The sequence below is a fragment of the Marmota monax genome, unplaced genomic scaffold (assembly GCF_021218885.2).
Source record: "Marmota monax isolate L192 unplaced genomic scaffold, Marmota_monax_Labrador192_F-V1.1 WCK01_AAM20220418_F8-fsc00138, whole genome shotgun sequence".
Classification (NCBI taxonomy): Eukaryota; Metazoa; Chordata; class Mammalia; order Rodentia; family Sciuridae; genus Marmota; species Marmota monax.
Window position 1 is genome coordinate 4,457,879 of NW_026692763.1, and position 24,913 is coordinate 4,482,791.

The following is a 24,913-nucleotide window of genomic DNA, read 5'->3' on the forward strand; positions in this document are numbered from 1 at the left end:
GAGTACCCACAGCTTGAGGTAAGCAACAAATTAGAAAAAAAAAGCCCAAGAATAATAAGATATATTATGGATATACTGTGTAATAGGAGCTAAATGTTCTTGAGGCTTTGTAAGGGGGGTGGGTGTGTGTGTTTGAGTGTGTATTTGAGAGATACATGTACTCTTGGAAAGGGAGCACTCTTAAAGGAGTGCCTTCATGTTTATGAATTTTAAATAAAATATATTTCTTACATATGAATGAGATAAATTTAGGGGTTGGCTGTGGCTGTGGCTCAGGGATAGAGTGCTCACCTGGCACATATGAGGCACTGGGTTCGATCCTTAGCACTGTATAAAAATTAAAAGTATTATAAAAAAATTTAGGAGTCATTTGAATTTGTTGTCTTTCAGAAATCGAGCTATAGCAGATTATCTTCGTTCAAATGGCTATGAAGAGGCATATTCAGTTTTTAAAAAAGAAGCTGAATTAGATATGGTATGTTTGACTTTTTATAATCATTCATAGTATAAAGAGTGGGTTTATTATAGTATCAGTAGTTAACAGTCAGCTATTAACAAATCTTATTTGTTATTGTAGGTTTCTTGGCATTAAACATGGTTTTACATTTTTTTATATAATCAGATCTTTCGTAATATTTAGGCTTAGAGATGGTATTCTGTGATTTGAAATGTTAATTTGTTTAAAGATTCCTATTTACTTTTCTCTAGAATGAAGAATTAGATAAGAAGTATGCTGGTCTTTTGGAAAAAAAATGGACATCTGTTATTAGATTACAAAAGAAGGTAACTAAATCTTTTTTCTTTAAAGTTAGCTATACTCAGCATGTTATTATATATTAATTTTCTGAACATATTAGCAAATTGTTCTGCATTAATTGCCTATCTGTAATCTTGAAAAAGCTAATGAAAATATGCTTTATGAAAACTTAGATCATTACTGATACATGCTACTCATGCAACATGGGGTATTGACTATGTTGAATCGGTATAGTCCTGACTTTGAGACACTCATCCTACAAGAATTCATTTGTGCCTTTAGAAGAGAAGGACTCATGCAATCAGCGTGGTTATAGGGAAAGAGCACTAAAGCATGCTCTTAGACAACATTTTCATCTTTGAGCTTTACTTTTATTTTTACCTGTAATATGAGAGCAACAAATAATATTTAAGCCCTAAAATGATTATACTTCATAGGCAAAGTTAGAATAAATAAATAGCCCTGTTCTAATATAAGTTCACCTATATAAAGCTCTTAGAAAAATCAGTGTGGTGGCACCCACCTATGATCCCAGTGGCTCAGGAGGCTGAGACAGGAAGTTCTTGAGTTCAAAGCCAGCCTCAGCAAAAGCGAGGCCCTAAGCACTCAGTGAGACCCTCTCTCTAAATAAAATACAAAATAGGGCTGGGGATGTGGCTCAGAGGTTGAGGGCCCCTGAATTCAATACCCAAACCCCAAAAAAGAAAAGCTCTTGGAAAAAAATACCTAGCTCATTGTAGATTTTTGAATACTAGCTTATGTTATTACATTAGCTCTCTATTAGTAACATATAATATAGAGTTGGATGCAGCGTTACACAAGAGTTGAGGCAAGAGTATTGCAAGTTCAAGGCCAGCCTTGGTAATTTAACAAGACTTTTCTCAAAAAATAAAAAACGGGGGAACTGGGATTATAGTTCAGTGATAGTTTGTCTGGGTTTAATCTCCATGCCACACACACAAAAGAAAAAAACAAAAGGAATATAACAGTAGTATATAGCAGTCTCAGAAGAAAACAGGTTTACTGTTCTTCTGATTAGTAGTAAGAAGACTCTGTTGTCAAATGTAAATTGAAATTTTTCTTTGAGTTAAATAATGAAGATATACTGAATTTTTCCGTTTTTGGTTTTGTTAATACTACTTACATTTTGGTGATATATAAAGATAATTTTCACATAAATCTGCCAAATGGTTTGCAAATTACTGACATTTTTTCATGTATTTTACATATATTTGCAAAACAAAGGCAGTTTTAAAATATCAAGCCAAATCTGGGTGTGGTGGTGCACACCTGTAATCCCAGTAATTTGGGAAACCAAGGCAGGAGTATCACAAATTCATGAATCTGAGCAATTTAGTAAAACTGTGTCTCAAAATAAAAAATAAAAAGGAGTTGGGGATTTAGGTCAGTCATGGAATACCACAGGGCTCAGTCCCCACTACCATAAACAGATAGATAGATAGATAGATAGATAGATAGATAGATAGATAGATAGATGATTGATTGATAGATAGAAAGAAAGAAAGAGTGAATATATCAAATATGTCATTTTTATCAGAATCTGTCTACTTAACTGCATGTTCCTTTTCAAGGTTATGGAATTAGAATCAAAGCTAAATGAAGCAAAAGAAGAATTTACGTCAGGTGGTCCTCTTGGTCAGAAACGAGACCCAAAAGAATGGATTCCCCGTCCACCAGAAAAATATGCATTGAGTGGTCATAGGAGTCCAGTCACTCGTGTCATTTTTCATCCTGTGTTCAGTGTTATGGTCTCTGCTTCAGAGGATGCTACAATTAAGGTAAGTTTTTGTTAAAAAATACTTTAAGTTAGGAAGGGGGAAAAAAAGGTGGGGGGGACTCTGAAAATGAGGCCCTGATACTGAGAGAAACGAAAGGTTCTTTGAAACTGTGTCAGTAGTTTGATTCTGAACTTTGAAGACCGAATTAGAATAAAATTTCATTGTAGCTCCTCAGAGGCATTCTGCCAGTAAGTTCACTGGTGAATTTGAAAAAAATAGAATGTTTTTAATTTAATGTTGGGCAGTAGGTCACCTTGGGCCTAAATAGGGAGAAGTTTTGTCTTTAGTGAATGAAAAGTATGCTCGTTACTTTTAAGCAGAAATGATATATGAAAATATTGGTGTACAAAACTAGAAATTTAGGGGGGAAAACTCATCTGGAAAGGAATTTTAGAACAAAAGCTATTTTTATAATAGTTGCCTTTAGTCTACACACAATAAAGTGATAGTTTTGTAAATGACATGGAAAAATAAGATAGTTAAAATATAGAAAAGTTTAGGTAAGTTTCTCTGTTGTAAGGCTTATTTCATATTAAGTTCCAGATTTTAAGAAAAAAATGTGATTCAGTTGTATTTATATTCCCCTTTCTTAATATATAAAAAATGTAACTGGGAAATTTTATCTTTTAGTCATTTGACTCTTGGTCCAAGGTCATCACGATCTGCTATTGAAACACAAAAAGAATTAGTAGAAAACATACAATCTTCACAACACAATTAGTAGAAAACATATCATCTTCATAACACAATTAACACAATAATCCGGATTATTATTACTTTGCCAAACACTCATCAGAAGATTTTTAATCTTTTCCCAATTTTATTGGGACGCATTGTATTTGGCCATAGTAACAGACATTTTCATTACCATGGCATTTAGGCCTCTCCATAAACTAGAGCAAAGGGCTCACTCACATTATTTATTTGCCTCTTCCAGAACATCATTACTTAGTTCTCATCCTTCCATCAGCACTATCTGACCATGAAGGATTTTGGAAGTAATTTAAGTCAAATATTAAGAAAATCCATACATTGTAAGTTTTAAGACATAGCCACGAAGGCTGCAATTGAATAAGCAAGGAATAATATTTAAAGTAGTCCCTTCAGGGATTATGAGACCAGCAGTTTGCCTAGGTCTGGTTCCTTGACATACACCTGTTTTAAAGCCTGAATATTAACTTCAGCATATTAAAGCTCTGAAATATTAGCTGTCAATAACTAATGATACAATAAGTTGTATTCTTACAGGCTACAGGGTATTTATCATTTTTTCTCTTAACTCTCACATTTAAGGAGTTAATTAGGTCTGTCAGTAATATAAATACTCTCAGAAAAATCTGTTTTAATAATCTTCTCAGCAGTTGTCCATATAGGTAAACGTAGTCTTAGTCACTAAAGTCCAGCATAATTGGCTGGCTTGGGTTTTTTATCTGCTGTCTAGCATATGTTTCTGTCACTGGTCTGGTCAATTTGTTGTTAGGCTGCCTCAGCTACCTCAGTCCTGGGGGATAGAGATGTGGAATCAACACACAGATTCCGGGAGCTGCTGAGAACTGGCTGGTGACAAACCTCAAGTCGAAGTCCAGTAACTCAGTTGATTTTGGGGATGTACACAACTGTTATAGGGTTTAAAGGAGGCGTGCCCGTCAATCATACATAAGCAAGATAATATCCGTAAACCAATCATCTTTTGCCTAATGTAACCACACTGTGAGGAAACTCTAAATGGTTGCTGTTGTAGTGGAAAGCAATCTGGAAGGGTCTGTGTCCCTAAGGGAAGAGGCTTACTGAGTTAGGGTAGTTTGGCCCGGTAGTTTGGCAATGTTAACCACAAGTGCTGAGTATGTAGTTTTATTGACGTCTCACTAGAGCAGAGCACCCCATCCTACAGGTATTTCTGTCAGGCCTGAAGGAACGTGGATTCCTCAAGCTCTCCAAGCTGTTCATAGCTGCTAGTTGCAACTGAAGGCTATTTCAACGTTTTCTCCCCTTTCATTAAATTTGTTGTCAAAGGAGAACCCTGATGAGAGAAGAAAGGAAAAGGGAAAAGCATAGAAAAAAATAATGGGAACCAAGAAAGAGAAAAGCATCCAGACATGGCCCATTCCTATAGCTGCAGTTGTTTCCTGCAATGGTGAGCAGGCAGTCACTATTGACTAGGTCACTTGGGTTTCCATCTGAGCTGGATGTGGAGAGTAAAACAGCCATGGGGGGCAGGAGACCTCTCTTAGAAGGGGAGAAGAATTAGTCCTTTGCACAGGTGGGGGGTGAGGTTCTGTGCCTCACCTCTGTTGGCCCCCAAGTTTTCTCCTGATGGCCCCTCTGTAACTGTGCCTGTCTTAGGTTGTCCCTCCCTGGAGGAATCTTACCTGTCTTTGACTAACCAGCCATCCTCCGGGGCCAAATAGGGTGACGTGGTGTGTGCAAGGCATTGTTCCCGAGAGGGCTCTCTGTCTCCTTGATAGATAATGCCCCCGTGGCCTCCACACCAGCATTTACCTTAGAATCGGCAAACTCAGGTTTCTTCTCCGTGGAGGGCCCAGCTCACAGCCCTGGGCTGGTGTGAGGCTGCATTCAGGAAGGAAGGAGAAAAGCCATAAACAGACAAACAGTAATATTGTGACAAAGCTGAGAGACACAGATAGATGAAGAGGAGAGCAGTGCTAAGACTCAGGGCATGATCCCTCATAGAGAACTGGCCCTTAGTTGGTGTTAGTTACATCTGGTCCATAGCTGCCATCCATAAGGATGTGGAAAATCCGTTATTTCAACACTGTCTTTTTCTCAAAAGATACTTCCAGTCAGTCTGTTTACCACAGAATCAGTATATAGGTATAACTGACCATTACAGTCAGGACAATTAATCTAGTTTCATGGGTGGACTTTCCAGACCGTACTGCAAGACACATTAAAGGTGGACCTGGGAAATGGGTCCATAGAAGTCTTTTCATAATTTTTTACTTACCTGACAAGCTTGTGAAGCTGCATGGCTATAAACTCTGTAGCTAGAAATTTACCTTCCTGTGCCAGGTTTCTCAGTCATTATCAGGATGACTGGTTTAAACTCTCCTTTGATATCTGAGTTAATTTACTGAATCATGCTCAGTAACATTAAGACTCTCAATATTACAATTTAAGAAAAAACTATAAAATATTTGTAAAATCTAGAGTGTGTCTCTGGGGTCCTGTATTCCCCCCTTTTTTTTAATTAATAAAATTGAGTAAAGGCTTGGCATAAGTCATAGTATCATTAGTTTAAGTTATAGATAATAAATAGTACAAGTATTTAAATGATAATTATTATTATTATAATTTTTAATATAGACTAGTTTATCCATTCTAACAATTTAGAAAGAACCCTTCATCTTTTTTTGAGAGGTTTTAAAATATCTCTATATTTTAGAATATTAAATAGATATCTTTTAAATAGGTATCTCTTAATTGCCTTGATAAAAGATAAAGGTTATCTTTTAGTGAAGGGAGTAGTACGTAAATCTTACTGTATTTTTTATAGACTGTAGGTCCAATCAGAGGATTATTATATCAATGAAGTTTTAGCAGCAGTCCAGCGTAAAATGCAGAATGGCCAGGAATGGTACACTCCAGTAATCACAGCTACTTAGGAGTCTGAGGCAGCACGATGGCAAGTTCAAGGTTGGCCTTGGCAACTTAGTAAGACCTTGCTTCAAAATTAAAAATTTTGAGAGAGGGCTTATGTGGTGCTGAGGATCGAACCCAGTGCCTCACGTGTGCAAGGCAATCACTCTGCCACTGAGCCACAATCCCAGCCCCTCCTTATGTGGTTTCTTTAGTTTCTAAATTGGTGACTTCTGTCTTGAGGTCTGGTGAGCCATGAGGGTGGGTGGCAGGTAATTGTCAAAGAATCTTTTTTAAAAAAAATTATTTTAATATTAAAATTATTTTAATCTTTTATTGGTACTGGCTATTGAACCTAGGAGCACTTAATCACTGAGCCACATCCTATCTCAAAAAATAAAAAGACTAGAAATGTAGATACCTATTTAAAAGATAATATTCTAAAATATAGAAATATTTTAAAACATTCTCTCAAAAGAAGATGGAGGGTTCTTTCTAAATTGTTAGAATGGATCGACTAGTCTATATTAAAAAATTATAATAATAAACACCAAACAACAAAGCAAAACAAAAGTAAAGTATCTTCTCCCATTTACTGATTGATTGATTGATTTATAGGTACCAGGTACTAAACCCAGGGTGCTTAACCACTGAGCTACATCTCCAGCCCTTTTAATTTTTTATTTATAGAGCCAGGCCTCAGCAATTTAGCAAGGCCCTAAGCAACTCAGCAAAACCCTGTCTTTAAATAAAACACAAAAATGGGCTGTGGATAATCCCCAATATAAAGAGAGGGAGGGAGGGAGAGAGAGAGAAGTTGTGGTAAAACTAGGTTTGTTTGTTTATTTTTTGTGGTGCTGGGTATTAAACCAAGGGTCTCACACATGCTAGGCAAGCTCTTTACCAGTGAGCCACATCCCCAGACCCCAAACTAGGTTATTTTTAAATGATGACTAAGAAAAACTCAGAATTTCATAAGTATAACATTGCTAGGCATAGTGGTGCCTGCCTGTAATTCCGGTGACTTGGGACTGAGGCAGGAGGATCACAAATTTGAAGCTACCCTGGGCAACTTAATGAGGCCCTCAGCAAATTTGCTTGATCCTGTCTCAAAGTATAAAAATAAAAGAGCTAGGGATGAAGCTTAGTGTTACAGTGTCAGTCCCTAGTGCGAAAGACAAACAACCCAATTGCCATAATATAAAGATATTGTAATTTTGTGACTCTTTTGAGCATAGTTGAATATGTTCAATAATTCTCATTTGTTGGGGAATTGAGTTAATAATATCTATGTCTTAAGATTCTCAGCATGGGGTCGGGGTTGTGGCTCAATGGTAGGATGCTTGCCTAGCATGTATGAGGCACTGGATTCAATTCTCAGCACCGCATATAAATAAATAAAATAAAGGTTCATTTACAACTGAAAAATAGTTTAAAAAAAAGATTCTGTAGCATGAAATAATGTATGTAACACTATGATGACTGGCAGATGGATGTTAAGAGATAGATGTTTAAGGGCTCAATAAGCAGATGAGAGATTATTCACTTTAATATACAGGTGCTCCTTGACTTAAAATGGGGTTACATCTTGATAAGCCCATTGTAAATTAAAAATATTGTAGGTAAAAACTGCCTTTAACACACCTAAGCTAAAGCCTAATCTACATTAAATATGCTCTAAACACATTAGCTTACATTTGCCCTAGTTGGGCAAAATCATCTTACCTAAAGCCTATTTTATAAATAACGTGTTAAATATCTCATATAATTAATTGGATATTGTACTGAAAATGAAAAGCAGAATTGCAATGTGAGTACTTTTACACTATCAAAAAATTGAAAAATCCTAAGTCAGGGACTGTCTATAATAAAGAATCCACACAAATATGAAAAGTAGTAGCATCTTAGTAGAAAAATGTATATTGAACAGGAACAGATAACTATTGAAAGAAGCAGCAGTGGCTAATCAACCATAATAATAGTTTTGACCTTAATACTAATAGAAATATATAAATTAGGATTACTTTTGTGTGTGTGTATCTCAAGTTATCTTTTAAACAAGAATATCCAGTGATAAGATTTTAATGAAGGCTGGAGTTGTAGCTCAGTGGTAGAGCTTGGGTTCGAGGCCCTGGGTTCAATCCTCAGCACCACGTAAAAATAAAAATAAAGGTATTGTGTCCAACTACAACTAAATAAACAAAATATTAAAAAATATTTTAATGAAGCAGGCATTCTCATTACATTTCAAACCATCTTAATGGGAGACCAAGTTGGTAGAATATATAAAGGGCTTTAAAAGTTTTGCTTTTTAACTCATTAACTCTTTTCATCATCATTTTCTGACCAAAGTATTACAAAATGAGTGCATATATTTTTTTTCAGTATTTAAAGATGTCCATCATAATGTTTTCTGTAATAATGAAAATGTTTTATCATCAATAGGAATTCCTTAAAAACAATGTTTGGTAATTTTTTTAAATTATGGTGCTGGGAACTGAGCCCAGTACCTTGTGCCTGCTTCGCAAGTGCTCTAGCACTGAGTCCCCTAGCTTTGCTTCTTTATCCAAGATTTCACTTTCTGTGATTTCCTGAGGTCAGTCTTATGGGTCAGGAAAAGGAACCAGACAGCAGAACATTCACTGCCTCCTTGAAACCATGGTCCCATTTTCCTGAAAGCCCATGATGGGAGTGAGGTGGGGATGTTCTCTTCTTTTCCCAACTGGAATAGAGGTTTCCATTATTATCCCACAGCCCCAAGCTTGGCATTTGGTATATACAACTGGCCATGTGCCTTTAAGGGGAAATGAAGCATCCTGTACACTAACATAAAGTTGTGTTTCTGATTTTTCTTTATTTGCATATGCTTTTGGTTTCATATCTAAGAAACCATTGCCTAATCCAATATCACAAACATTATGCCTGTTTTTTTCTAAGAGCTTTTAGTTCTAGCTTTAGCTACAGGTTGGAAAGGAAGAAATTAAATTGTCTTTATTTACAGACAACACGATCTTCTACATAGAAAATCCCAAAGATTCTACCACAAAAAGCTACTACTAGAACTATGACTGAATTTAAGAGAATCACAGGATACCAGGTTAATATACAAAAAGTAATTGTATTTCTATAAACTAGTAATGAATAATTGAAAATATACTTGTAAGCTGAGTGTGGTGGCGTATGCCTGTACTCTCAGCTACTCAGGAGGCTCAGGACGTTTGAGACCAGCCTAGATAATGTAATAAGACCCTGTTTCAAAATTAACAAAAAGGGCTAGAGATATAGCTCAGTGATAAAGAGTATTTGCCTAACATGCAAATCCCTGGGTTCAGACCCAAGTATTGTGCCAAAAAAGGTGACCATTATTTCATTTTAAAAAATCAAACTTATATATGCTTTTGTTATAGTTTGTTATTCATGAATGATTTGCATCTTATAAAATCTTTCCTTGGCCTCTTAGATGTCTGAGCTCTGCTAGTCTAGTAGAATTGAGTACTCTGTTATAATACCTAATATTCTACATATAAATGTGTGTCATAGCCCCTTAAAGTTTTTTTGTTTTGTCAATTTACATTTAAATTTCTTTATTTATGAGCCAGGAATATAGCTCAATGGTAGAGTACTTGCCTAGCCTACACAAAACTCCAGATTAAATTTCTAGTCTGTGTCCTCCACGCCCCTCCCGCCCCACCTCTCTCTCACTCTCTCTTTCTTACACATAACCATTGAAATATTGGACTGAGGTTGTAGCTTAGTAGTAGATCACTTGCCTAGCTATGCAAGTGATCAATTTGACCATAGCTATGCTATGGTCAATTTCTAGTATTGTCCAAAAAGAGTGATACATTACCTGCTGTCACATTAGGAAGGGTCTATGTCTTGCTGTCTTGACAGCAGCATGATTAGGCCTATGGTAGATAATAAATGTGATATTAAAGGTCTGTTTTGATCACTTGTTTTCTATAGAAAACAATACCAATTTTAACTTGAAAATGTAATAGTGTTTGTTCTTTGTTCCTTGTTCAGTTAATTAGTCAATAAGGTGCTGAACGGGCCTGCTGAATGCAAATGTGAATAAGAAAGGTGCCATGAGTTGGTGTTAACCAGTTTTTTCTTTACTTGACAGGTGTGGGATTATGAGACAGGAGATTTTGAACGAACTCTTAAGGGACATACAGACTCTGTACAAGACATTTCCTTTGACCACAGTGGCAAGCTTCTGGCTTCCTGTTCTGCAGATATGACCATTAAACTATGGGATTTTCAGGGCTTTGAATGCATTAGAACCATGCATGGTAAGGAATAGAGGATAGTACTTTAATAGTAATTGCTAATGTAACATTTCAGAGAGGAGCATTATTGTTTCTAAAAGTATGCAGGTATTCTACATTCAACTCTTAATTGTGTTGCTGGAGAAAAATATGATGTATCTCATGCATGAATAAGCCACAATGGTTGAAAGTTGTTTAAGTATCTCTTAGAAGTTTACATAGAATATTTAACTTATTTTCCAAATACTATTTTTTGTATAAGAAAAACTGATTGGTGTTTGTGAAACCTAGAGATTTAAGTTATTGGGTGTCCCCCCACCCTTTCTTTCATTTTTCCCTCACTTGTTCAGTGTGGGAATCATGAAAACTGGATCTCAGGGTCTTTTGCTCATTTTTAAATGTTCCACATTCATTCTTATTGTTAGATTAGCAGAGCTCAGACATTTAAGGAGCCAAGGAAAGATCTTGTAAGATGCAAACAGTTTTGGAAACTTTTTCCTGATGCAGTGTGGTTTTGTGGAAATAGCATGGGCTTTGAAGTCAGATATCTGGGTTCAAATTTCAACTTGCTTGCTTTCAGCATTATGAAATTCTAACTTCTTTCATCTGGAAAATAGAAGTAGTGACATCTTATTCAAATAAAAGTTGTGGGAATAGAATGAAATTAAAAACTCCAGTCATCTTGATACATAGGAGGTGCTCACTGTATAAGGATTTTTGTTGTTTCCTTAAATATGGTTAAGTATAAATGTTTTAGATTTCATATAAGAAACACTATGTGAGTAATATTTTTTTTTTTTTTTTAAATAAATTATGTAGCTTGACTTGGTGTCACATCTGAAGTACCAGTCACTTGGAAGGCAGCAGAATCATGTTTGGGCCAGCCTGGGCAACTTAGATCCTGTCTCAAAATAAAAAATAAAAAAAAATACCCAGGGTTTTGGCTCTGTGGTAGAGTGCCCCTAAGTTTAATGATCAGTACCAAAAAAACAAAAACACGGTTAACTAGTAGTCTTAGTGCATGAATAAGCTGTGATTACACGGAGGATATTTTGTAAAGTCTGTTATTCGTCTGTCTTTATGTTGCTTATATCTTGTCATTCTCACTTAAAAGATTGTTCTAACTATTGTTTATTTGTTGAAGTGATACGATATTTATGTGGATTCTCGGGGACTTTTTCCACAAAGCATAGCTCATTAAGAATGTGAGCAACATGTATCAAATAATGCCTTCTTTTTTTTTTTTTTTAATGCATGAACATCAACAACAACACAAAGATGATTCTCAGCAAGTGTTTCAAATAAAGCATCAGATTCCCATTTTTTAAAATCCATCTGGTTTGGCATTTTAAATGTTAATTTTCTTTCTTGTAGAATATCAACCATAGGAAATTTTATGTTTTCCTGGTGCTCATTATGTAAACATCACTCTCTAAAGTGTGTGAATATATTCAAACACTGTTGTGTGCATTTTAAAACAGTTGTACAGGTTACATTTTAATTACTCATTTCTTTTTTGTGTAAATCCATATCTTATGAAATGTATATAATGCTGGATGTATCTAGACCTGGCCCTGAGTTTAGTCCTTGGTCCTGAGGAGGAGGGGAGGAGAACTTGCTGTGATATATTAATACCATGGTATAAGCCAGTGGTAAACTGAGGTTTAGTTGCTTTTGGTGCTACATTGTTTAATATGTTACTGTGTTATATATGTTTTAGGCCACGACCACAATGTCTCTTCAGTAGCCATCATGCCCAATGGAGATCATATAGTGTCTGCCTCAAGGGATAAAACTATAAAAATGTGGGAAGTGCAAACTGGGTAAGTTGTAAAGGCATCAACTAAAGAGGTTTAAAAAAATTTTTTTTTTTCTGAGTGCTCAGTAATTTTGACTCTAATCCAGAATGACCATGTAGTCACATATTTTTTTTTCTTTTTGATGGTGCTGGACTAAACCCAGTGGCACTCAATTCTGAGCTATATACTCAGCCCCCTTTTAGTTTCTCTCTGTTTAACTCAGGGACTTGTGCACCCTTTTAGTTTTTTTTGTTTTATTTCCGTTTTTTTTTTTGAGACATGACCTTGCTAAATTGCCAAAGCTAGCCTCGAACTTGCAGTCCTCCTGCCTCAGCCACCTGAATAACTGAGATTATTATCAATAATTATCAATAACTGTGCCACCATGCCCAGTTATTGATATACTTTAAAACTTAAGTTAAAGGACTGGAGATGTAACTCAGTACTAAAGTGCATGACTATCATAGGGGAGACCGTGGCTTCGATCCCTAGCACTGTATGACAAACAACTAAGTTTGATCTTCAAATGCTTCCCTAAAAGAAACATAGAGACATTACATAACAGAGACTCTGTGTCCTTAAGAGCCATTTTATGTGCTGACTTATTTTATTCTTTTAGGTAATCTGGATTTAAATTAAAATGTAAATAACGTTTATGATAGTATCCCTGTTAGGCTAAATTTGTGCTGTAAGTTACACTTGATTGTTGTAACAAAATTTTTTTTTTTTTTTTTTTTTTTTTTAAATATTTATTTATTTATTTATTTTAGTTCTCGGCGGACACAACATCTTTGTTTGTATGTGGTGCTGAGGATCGAACCCGGGCCGCACGCATGCCAGGCGAGCGCGCTACTGCTTGAGCCACATCCCCAGCCCACAAAATCTTAACTGACTGGTTTTGTTCAGATTAGTAGCACATAATCTATTTCACAGCATGGCTAGAAATTTTTTTTTCCCCTGGGTTTATTGTTTAATTTTGAAAGATTTTATTCTATGTATCTTTTATCCTTTAGATTCTGTTGGTTGGGCTGGCTCCTTAACAATATTCCTGTCAGCTTATTTTAACTGGCATTCGATTTTCTGTCCTGTGCCCATCTTTTTTAGTTTTTGGTACCAGATCTTGAACTCAGGGGCACTCAGTCACTAAGCCACATCCCCAGCCCTATTTTGTATTTTATTTAGAGACAGGGTCTCAATGAGTTGTTTAGGGCCTCACTTTTTCTGGGACTGGCTTTGAACTTGTGATCCTCTTGCCTCAGCCTCCCAAACCACTGGGATTTCAGGCATACACCACCATGCCCAGCTTGTGCCCATCTTTTATTAACCAGGATTTTAGATTTATTTTGTTGACTTGCTTGTTCTGTTCTTTTTATTCCAATCTATAGCTATTTTTGGTTCTGTTCTCTTTATTCCAATGTATAGCTATTTTTGTATCTATAAAGTTTCTGTAAAGTGTCCTGATGATTGTCATTCACAATGTAAATTACTACTTATGTTGACAGCTACTGTGTGAAGACATTCACAGGACACAGAGAATGGGTACGTATGGTGCGGCCAAATCAGGATGGCACTCTGATAGCCAGCTGTTCCAATGACCAGACTGTGCGCGTATGGGTCGTAGCAACAAAGGAGTGCAAGGCTGAGCTCCGAGAACATGAACATGTGGTAGAATGCATTTCCTGGGCTCCAGAAAGCTCATATTCCTCCATCTCTGAAGCAACAGGATCTGAGGTACTGTGTGATATACATTACCATTCCACGAGTTTATTGTTGATGTTTTAGAACCGTAGACAACTTTCCTGATTCTGTTTCATGTCTATTAATGCATTTAGGAATCTACACTTTAAGGAAGGAGACAGGAAGTGCTGAGGAGTGATATTGGCCAAATTGTATTTTTATATTGTGTGCATTTATGAATGTGTAACAATAAATCCCATCAATGTGTACACTGCAGTGCGTCAATTAAAAAATGTGGAAAGAGGAAAAAAAAAACTTGCACTTTAGAATTCTGAATCATGAAACACTTTACTCTTTCCAACATATAGTTGTGTTAATATTTTTAGCCAGTGGTTATTATTGCTGTCAACTGACCCTTGATTTTATGGGTTGTGGGAATAGATTCTCCTAAAGAGTAAAAGTGATCATTTAAGTTTATATGAAATGTCATTGTTATAAGAGTAAACCAGTATAAATATACATTTGTTATTTTAGAGTTATCGTTTAGAAGAAGAACCTTCTTTAAAAGTACATAATTATCTATACATTTATGTTGAAGGGCAGTTCAATATTTAAATATTTTTAAATTTTTAATGGTACTTTTTTATATACAATTTTACAAAAGAAAAAAAATTCAGTACTGAGGATCAAATCTAGGGCCCTATATATGCTAATAAGCAAGTACTCTACCACCATGCTACTTCCCCAGCCCTGTGTATTTTTTTAATTAATTTAATTTTTTTAAATATAGTTTTTTAGTTGTAGTTAGACATATTTATTTTTATGTGGTGCTGAGGATTGAACCCAGCACCTCGCATGTGCTAGGCGAGCGCTCTACTGCTGAGCCCCAGCCCCAGCCTCAGCCTCCCTATGTATTTGTTTTAGATGAAGACTTCATATGGAAGCCTCTGCTACTCTTGATCATTAAAAATTCTTGCTGAGTCTGGAATTCTGTTATATATATAAATGATTTCGGTCTTTATGATTAATACTTTAAAAGTAAGTTGCAGGGGCTGGGGCTGTAGCTCAGCAGCAGAGTGCTTGCCTAGCATGTGTGAGGCACTTGATTCAATCCTTAGCATTCTTTCCATGAAATATTGCAAAACTTTTGCAAAAATTAAAAAAAAAAGTTGCAGATGTTATTTCTATGAATAGGTTATATGGGTTAAAAATTCCCTTCTTGCTTTTTTGTGACACTAGGGATTGAACCTAGGGGCACTCTTGTAATGTGCTACATTTTCATCCTTATCTATCTATCTATGAATGATTGCGGGTGGGTATTACTAAGTTGCCAAGGCAGATCTCAAACTTGCCATCTTCCTCACCCTCCCAAGTAGCTGGGATTATAAGTGTGTACCACCATGCCTGGCTCACATTCTTTTAATGGCATTCCTCTAATGAATTTTTATTTAAAAAAAATTTAAGCTGTAAATGCACACAGTATCTTTATTTATTTTTATGTGTTGCTGAGGATCAAACCCAGTGCCTCACATGTGTAAGGCAAGAATTCTACAGCCTCAGCCCTCCTCTCATAGATTTTTATAACTACATCCTAATAAAGGAGGAAATCTCCCCTGAAATCCCAGGTGTTTTTCTAAATGAAGCTTCTGTGATCACTATTTGGCTACCCAATTGCTTGCTTGCTTGCTTAATGATTGATTGATGGGGATTGAACTCAGGGGCACCACTGAGCCACATCCCCAGCCCTATTTTGTATTTTATTTAGAGACAAGGTCTCACTGAGTTGCTTAGGGCCTTGCTTTTGCTGAGGCTGGCTTTGAACTCTCAGTCAGCTGCCGGGATTACAGGAGTGTGCCACTGCTCCCTGCCTGCTGCTTAAATTCTTTATTCTGCCCTCTGGTGGTGTTACTTATTACATGTCATGAATTTTTATCTTGGCTGTTCTTTATATTTAAAAAATGGATAGTTTAAAAAATAGTCTAAAAATTATAGCAGTACTGGGGATTGAATCCCCAGGGCCCTGTACATACCCTTTATCCCAGTTACAGAAGTCTAAAGCAGTAAATCTGTCATCTATTAGTGTTATCTGGGTCCTTTCTATATAGCCTAGCTATAGTGTCTAAAGACTTGTGTATATCAATAGGTAAAAACAAATTGCTGCTAGCTGTGGTGGCGCACACTTGTAATCCTGGCTACTTGGGAGGTGGAGATAGGAGGACTGCAAGTTCAATGACACCTGGGCAATTTAGCACTACTCTGTCAAAATAAAAGTGACAGGGAATATAGCTCAGTAGTAAAAAGCACTTCCATAGCATGTGTGAGGCCCAGAGTTTAATCCCCAGTACTACAAAAGAAAAAAAGAAAAGACTAAAAAAATTGCATTTTTGGGCTGGGGATGTGGCTCAAGCGGTAGCACGCTCGCCTGGCATGCGTGCAGCCTGGGTTCGATCCTCAGCACCACATACAAAACAAAACAAAGATGTTGTGTCCGCCGAAAACTAAAAAATAAATATTAAAAAATTCTCTCTCTTTAAAAATAAAATTGCATTTTTATAGAATTAAAAAATAAGAATTATTATGGATGCCATTTAAAGTTCTTATTTAGCTTCATTCATGAGAAAATTAATTTTTACATATTTTCTATAGACTAAGAAAAGTGGCAAGCCTGGGCCATTCTTGCTGTCTGGATCCAGAGACAAAACTATTAAGATGTGGGACGTCAGTACTGGCATGTGCCTTATGACCCTTGTAAGTTTGTGTAATCTCATTGCTTCTTTGGTCTTGTCACTGTATTTGTAATTAGATAAAGATTCCATTGTTATAGTGGCATGAAAGTTATTTTTATAGAGTGTTATATTTAAAAATCTACAAAGGTATTCAGTGCTGGCAGGGTGTCTGTGTGTTGGGAGGAGTTCTAGATCACTGTATCTTTAAAAATTGTATATTATTTCCCATGGAGGAGAAGAAAGTTCTGCAGACGTAATCAGTTCTGATGTTTGTTCATGACTGTTTTACTCTTTATATGAATTCTTTTAACATTGTCTCTTTCTTGATATGATCTAGTTTATTTGGCTTATTTTTACCATTTTGAAATTAATTATTTTAGCTTTATTATTTGGAAATACTTCATTTTAGGAACACTGGGATTTCCACATGAGAATATATAAATGGTAGTAAGGGATTATGAATATTTTGGGTTGCATAAGGGAATTCTGAAAGATTCTGTGGGTATAATTTGTTAGCAGTTTTTATAACTTGACATCATGTTTGTTTAGATTCTTCAGTTGCTGACCATACGTTAAAGTGACTGTCTCTGTAGAATGATAGACACATGGAAGCATTGACAAGAGTGGATTTAAAAAAATTGGTGAGGTGGTGCACACATGTAATCCTAGCAGTTTAGGAGGCTGAGACAGGAAGATCACAAGTTCAAGGCCAGCCTTAGCAATTTAGTGAGACCCTGTCTCAAAATAAATTTTTTTAAAGGGGCCACCTTAAAAATTGATTGACCACCCCTGAGTTCCATCCCCAATACCACCACCACCAAAAAAAGGGAGGGGATTAAAAAAATAAAAAATTTAACCCATAGTATTGTGAGCTGTATTCACTTATACCATGTTGCTGTTAGAAAAGTAGATCTGCATTTACAATTAGGAAGAATGCTCTGTCATCTGTAATAGCCAGGACAACATGAATTTCCATAGGAGGCTTCTGGATCCTTTTCAGGTCCTGATACTTTTTTCCTGCTTTATTTTCGTATGGCCACAAGAAATGTGATTTGACTTTTTGTAGAGGCTGTGTTTTTTTTTTTTTCTTTTGATATTGAGGATTGGACCCAGGGGCACTTTATCACTAAGCTATATCCCCAGCCCTTTTCATTTTTATTTTGAAATAAGGTCTCACTCAGTTGCTTGAGGCCTCACTAATTTGCTGAGGCTGTCCTTGCACTCAGGATCCTCCTGCCTTGGCCTCCTGAGTCTCTGGAATTACAGGTGTGTGCCACCATGCCTGGCCTTGTAGAGGCTTTTACAACTCTAGTGGTTGGTAATTTTTTTATAGGTCAGGGTAATAGAGTATTTTAAACAAGGACAAGTAAGGAAGAGTAAATCAAGACAAAAGACCTATTACTTTACTGTCTTCAAAAAAAAAAAAAAGTTCTTTTTTACATTTTATATAAAAGCAGTGTAGTCATTGCCATTGTGGAAAAATGTAGAAATAAACAGAAAAGCTAAAACAAGAAAATAAAAATCACCTTCAGATCAGTTCTACCATACTTGATAATGCCTTCCAAGTGTATTTTTCTAGACTTGCTGTCCAGTGTAACTTTCCACAGTGAAATTCTATATGTGCATTGTCTAATATGGTAGGTACTGTAATCTGTTTCTTAAATTAATGCATAAATAGATAAGTGATGTTTTTATAAAAATGGTATACCATATATATTGCTTTGTAGCAAACTTAGAAAGTATGTGACACTTGATTTACAAAGAGTTTTAGAGGCACCCCCCGCCCCCACTGCAGTACCAGGGATTGAGCCCAGGGGTGCACTACCAGTGAGCTATATCCACAGCCCTTTTTATATCTAGGCTGGATTTTGCCAAATTCCCAAGGCTGACCTTGAACCTAACTTGGTCTCCCAAGTCACTGGGATTATAGGTGTGTACTCTTGCCACCTGGTTTACAGTCTTTTGATGAACATGTTTATTAACTAAATCTCATACCCTTAATTATTTCTGGAAAGAACTATTGGGACAGGAGATAAACAGATGGATAGATATATAATAAATGCCTTATATATTCTTCACCTAAAGTCACCAGTTAGTAATTTGTATGTGTTGTGCACTTCGGTAAACCAGTTGACAGTTCCTATAGATGTCATCATACTTTAATTTGTATTTCCTAAGAAAAAAGGTATACAATCACAATAAAATTAGTCACATATAAGAAATTTAACATTGGTAACACTGCATAGTCAAATTTTCTTTAGTTATCCCAACAATGTCCCTTATAACTTTTTTTAATCCCTGAGATCGAGTCTAGGATCACACATTGCATTTTCTGGTCCTGTCCTGTTAATTTTGGTTTCCTTTAATCTAGAATTCCTAAACTTATTCCCCCCCACACCCCCTTTTTTGGTCTTTTATGGTGTTCATATTTTTTGGTGTATATAATATTGTGGGTTTTTTCTTTTAACATTTTTTAAAAGTTTTATGATTTTTTTGTTTTTGGATATAGAGTTTCCAGTGAAGGGTGAATAGCTCAGTAATAGAATGCTTACCTTGCATGCATGAGGCCCTGTTTTCAATCCCTAGCACAACCAAAACAAAAAGAATATTTAATACAATTCATCTTATTTTTTTCATGCTGGGGATTGACACGAGGGCCTTGTGCATGCTAATAAACACATGATCTACCACTGAGCTGTCCTCAGCCTCTACATTCTTTTTGGGGGGATAGGGGGAGGTCTGAAGGGCATTTAACCTCTGAACCGCATCCCCAGACTTTACTATTTTTGGAGACATGGTCTTGCTAAGTTGCTGAGGCTGGCTTTGAACTTGTGATCCTCTTTCCTCAGCCTCCGAAGCCACTGGGATTACAGGTGTGTGCCACTGTGCCCAGCAACCTCTATGTTCTTAATGTAGGTTTATGCTGTTCATGTTGGTTCACTCATGATGCCCACATAGCCATTTTTTAAAAAGATTTGTATTAATTTGCTCCAGTATTTCCAGTGTAAAGATTTTTATTGATTTGCCCTGTTGAGATAGTAAGCATTTTCATGGTGAGAACATTTAATGGTCAGTCTCATTTTTCGGGAATACTGGTATACGTAGTTTCACTGTAATAATGTATTAGTCATAGATGCTGCTTAAAACAATTTACCCTTTTACTAGTCAAATACCTTTTTGTCTTTAAGGTGGGTCATGATAACTGGGTACGTGGAGTTCTTTTCCATTCTGGGGGGAAATTTATTTTGAGTTGTGCTGATGACAAGACCCTACGTGTATGGGATTACAAGAACAAAAGATGCATGAAGACCCTCAATGCGCATGAACACTTTGTTACCTCTTTGGGTATGTACAGTTATGAAGTTTCTATTAAATTTTGGAGTGCCAGATGTAGCAAAGTTTTATGTAACTGTGGACTTTTCCAGGTAAGATGACCACAGTGCTTTCAGGGCCGAATAGAATAAACAGATTAAAACTGTGGAGTCCTATCATTGCTTTAAATTCCTCTTTTCATCATTAGCCTTATAATAAAGAAATTACTTTCTTCATCATAGAGGATTTATTTTTGAAAATAGAATTGTGAAAAGAATACTTACTGAAAATTAACACTCCTAAAGGTTAATTTTTCTCTACTACTAGTTTGTAAACTACTCAAAAGAAGGCTTTCCCTGTGGCAGGTGGTACTGTGTACTAGGAACTCAGGGAATTATCATCTGAACTCAAATCTGGAATTTAAAATAGTGAATACAGTAAGTTATTATACACTGGAACGCAGTAAACCTAATGGTGAACATAAAGCCTTTGTAAAATAGGGCCATTGACTACGTCACAGTAATATTTGAAGGATTAAACATGAACATAAAGCATTAGTACTAAGCCTGGAACATCATATTCAATAATAAATGGATATGGTAGAACTATCTTTATAAATAAGATCTGAACCCTATTTTGGATTAGGCCAGTGCGTTTTCACTGAAGTGTTAATATAGAATTTAACCATTGAGGGGCTGGGGTTGTGGTTCAGTGGTAGAGCACTTGCCTAGCATGTGTGAGATACTGGGTTTGATTCTCAGCACCACATATAAATAAAATAAAGGTACATTGACAATTAAAAATACATTAAAAAAAAGAATTTAATCATTGAGTCTTCTCCCTAACTCAGTTGGTATGCTTGGTGTCTTTTAGGAATGTAGATTTGTATGTACAGAGAAACATGAATATTCTTGGCACTTGGATTTGCTTATTTGTGTCCTGATCTGATTTGAAAGCAAGCCTTTTCTTTTTCTTCCAGATTTCCACAAGACGGCACCCTATGTGGTTACTGGCAGTGTAGATCAAACAGTAAAGGTGTGGGAGTGCCGTTGATTGAGTCTCACTTGGCCCCTCCTCCCTTTTTTCCTCTGGATGCACTCTGATGATACCATGGTTACCCCATTGAGCTCTGTTTAAATAAATATTGTCCTTTCATGTAAATTATTCTGGATGTAGATTGAGCTTATTAAATGTTACACACAAAGTATTCATGCATGGTGAATCCAAATTGTATACTGTAAATTTACATACGTTGTCTAGAAGTACCATAGGGTTTAAAAACCTGGGCTGGCATTGGTCACACCAGGCCTACGAAGGCAGAAGTTTAATAAATTGAACTAGGGCACTAAACTGAATAGTTGACAGTGTCGTTTTATGTTGGATTATTAATTCCTGTTTTTCTTTCTGCTATCTGTTGGTGCCTGACTTGATGGCCTCATTTGGGGAAAAGTGGTGGTTATTAGGGCTTTTCTGAAATGTGTATCTATGTAACATCACTTAAGTGTGCTTAATAAATCTTTAAGGATGTTAGATAACAGAATCTTCTGAACCATCTATGTAATTACTGGGGATTACACATTGGAATTTTTGTCATGACCCATTTGCCAAATCAATAGGATATGTTTGTTTTGGCAGCCTATCAAGCAAAGGCTAGTGGTATATTTATGTAAGAAAATGATTGTAAATCTTGAGTAAGAAAAATCTCAGCAGCTAATAGCAAATCATTTCTTTCATTTGGGTCTTCTTTGTAAACAGGTTAAAAAAACACTCTATTCTAAGCTTCTATTTTCCACACTAGACATACTTCTAGTTGTATTCTCCATACTATTAGACTGTATAGTGATGTGATTTCCAAGTAGAATTTAATCTTCCCATTGAGTGTCATGATACAAATCACTTTGTTTTTGATGTTTTTTAGGGATGTGCAATGTGCATTACATAATGATAGAAATATTGAAAAGGTTATGTTTGCCCATATTAAAGGAGTGAGAGAAATAACAGCAGTTTGTTTTTCAACACGAATTAACAATTTGAATTGTTTCACTTGCAAGTTAAAAAAAAATTGACAGGATTTAATGGAGTGTGCATAAAATTGTACTGTTTTTTTCACCTTTTGTTTATATATAAATGTTTTGTAAGTATATGGGCCTATGAAGTGGGTAAGTCTGTATATCTATATGAAACACATAGAACCTCCATGTTTTAGAAGTGCTAAAAGTTTCAACTAGAATAAATCTTGGAATACCACAACCATGCTTTAGAACAAATTCTTTTTGATCCCAATGCTTCTGAAAACTGGTTCTGTGGGAATTTTTCCCAGCTAAAGGAAAATCACTTCCTTTATTTCCCCCCTTAATGTGGCCATTCAGCATTTTACACATCCCTGATATATTGTATATTTTGATCCAAAGTTATTACTAAGTAGGTTTAAGAATTTTTATCCATGACTTGGAACACCACTCCATTGTCAATTATTAATAAAGAATTCCATTGCTTAGCTAAACAACAGTTTTCTTCCTTTTTTTTAAAATGAGAGTCATTTGAAAAGTTAATAGAAGCAATGAAATAATGACAGTTTAACCAAGATTTATTTTTTCTGAATTACATTTTATTCAATTTGTGTAATATAGGATGTTTTTCAAATGTCCCTTTTAGTATTTAATGGAAATTTGGTTCCTAAAAATTTCAAGACAAAGGGTGAGAGTTAATGTCCTGTAGGTACACACACAGAATAGGCCATATATATTAACTAGAAGCAGCTTAATGTCTAGCGTGTGTCTTGTTTGTTTACTTCTTTGTTTTTAATAATTCCTGAGAAATGTCTCTGGAAGGGAAAGTGTTTTGAGAACTAATAGCTATTTTTAAGGACAAAAATTACATCTTTAGTCAATTCCTTAAATATAGTAGGTTAATTTTCAGGACAATATTGCCTCATAACCCTGCTTACATTGAGAAATCTTTTCTTTCCCTTGGCTGTTCTGACTAGATTTTTCTACAGATGCTATGGAAATTATCTTTGTTCTCATTTGCTGCTATTTCCTGTCTTATTTCAAGAAATATAAATACATAGAAATGGTGCATCTTAACATTTGTTTGTACATGTATAAATGTCCTGTATTAATTCATTTTTAGCATGTAGCAACATGAATTGTTTAAGGGTAAGCCACAACATCTAGAAATCACTCACAGATATTGATAAAAGAAATATGGTACCGATGTAGAGGAAACAAAGCTGCTGTTCGCTGGGTTTCTTCCCCTGCAGCATACAGTGACTGTCGTTGACAAAGGAGGAGAAACAATTACTCTATAAACAAAGTTATCCTTACTTGGGAGATTGCCACAGCCTGCTGCTTAGTTGAGTTACCAGACATCGTCCATTTAAGAAGCAGCGAACATTGAATCTCAGGGATGGTCCACAATTGGATCCAAATGTAACAAGCCCTGTTTAAATCATGAAGGGGGGTGGGGGAGGGCAATCCATCCACAATCTGGAGTCAGATTTGCAGAGGTTCCCTGCACTGTTGTTTGACACTGCCCTGTCGATGCCCTTTCTTACTCTGTGTTCTGTTTTCTCCGTCTGCTGTCTAACCCTGTGCCTTGCCTGGGATAAGGACAATGATGAGGTTACTGGTTTGGATTGTAAGTAGAGGACTATTAATTGGTTTAGAGGTTCACTGCTGCTTTGTCACTTTCTCAAATTGGCCACTTATTTAAGAAATAAAAAGCTGGTAGAATTGCATCCTCAGATGATTATTGACTGTGTGTGTGTGTGTGTGTGCGATTGTGTATGTGTGAAAACAGACATTCCAGTGCCACCCTAATATAATGTGCCCAAGAAATTCTGGCTGCACTCTTGCAAGTGCAAGCCACAAAAACTGGTTAAGGCATCACTTGAAGAATAGTTGCTGTTTTGACATGGCATCTTGCACTTTAGGAGACTAAGACCGTCCTGTTTTGTCTGTATGGTGTGACCAATGGTGTGCCCAGAGCACTATCTGAAATCACTAGTGTTAGCAAGTCGTCCTGGGCTGTGGAGCGTGCTATAATCCTTTGGAAGCTTTGGCTCTAGATTCACCAAGCCCAGTCTCCTTACTGTCAGTGCCCTGCTTTCCTGTTTGCCTCTTTCTGTTTCTGTGTGAACTTCCAGGTAATATCACTCATCAAATAATTTCTTTTCTTTCTTTCTTTTTTTTTTAAATTTAAAGAAAAACTATTTAAAAATAGAGGACACATTTTTGTTTGTTGACAGTGGTGGCTTGATAATCCTTAAGCAACTGAAGTTGAAAGTGTTTGAAGGAAAAGGCACTTAAAATGGTTACTTTTTCTGTCCAGCTGTATATAAATCCAATGTGTTGATTAATCTAGGTGATGCAAAGAATCTCCTGGTAGAGAAGCGATATGTACAAAATTGGTGGAAAAAGGTTTTGTTTTGTTTCCAGTGGGGTGGGGTGGGGGGGCAAGCTGGATTTACAAGTCACAACTGGACTGAACTGAACTAGCCTTTTTATCTTTCCACTATATCATGTAAGTAGCTGCTTTCCTGTCCTGCCCATCCTTCAGGCATCCCTAAAGTTCACTCTGAAGATGTTAGAAATAAATACAAAATCTTCGAGTTATAATCTGATCCTGACACTGACATGAAGGCAAGCATTGATTTCATATGAACATTGTAGAGGTGGTAATTGGAGAAAACAGTTCCCCAGATTGTAAGAGTTAACTGAAGATATTGACACAATTAAAAAAAAAATCAGTAAAGGAATGTATATAATATTGCTCTTGTGTTTTACAGTAAGATTTGTTGCTCTCAGACTGTGTAAAACAAAATTTATTCATGTTTTCTGCATATTAAAAATCTTATTGTACCAATTGGTAAACTATTAAATGCCTATAAAACTAGATCTGATTTTTTTTTTGGGGGGGGGGTTCTGGTGCAAGAATTCAGTCAATAGGAAGTGGGACCAGTCATAGAACAAAG

General features: G+C 36.1%; 1 protein-coding gene across 2 annotated transcripts in view; it reads left to right on the plus strand.

Moving 5' to 3' along the window:
* Pafah1b1 (platelet activating factor acetylhydrolase 1b regulatory subunit 1) overlaps positions 1-24,834 on the plus strand; it is a 75,642-nt gene extending 50,808 nt beyond the window's left edge. For both annotated transcript variants that reach the window (XM_046446968.2, XM_058580091.1), the window contains exons 3-11: positions 391-475; positions 709-783; positions 2,350-2,556; positions 10,280-10,448; positions 12,145-12,247; positions 13,726-13,954; positions 16,547-16,648; positions 19,815-19,971; positions 20,918-24,834. In XM_046446968.2, coding sequence (XP_046302924.1) covers positions 391-475; positions 709-783; positions 2,350-2,556; positions 10,280-10,448; positions 12,145-12,247; positions 13,726-13,954; positions 16,547-16,648; positions 19,815-19,971; positions 20,918-20,991 — 1,201 coding nt within the window. In that variant the 3' untranslated portion in view covers positions 20,992-24,834. The remainder of the gene's footprint in view (positions 1-390; positions 476-708; positions 784-2,349; positions 2,557-10,279; positions 10,449-12,144; positions 12,248-13,725; positions 13,955-16,546; positions 16,649-19,814; positions 19,972-20,917) is intronic.
* Positions 24,835-24,913: the final 79 nt, after the last annotated feature.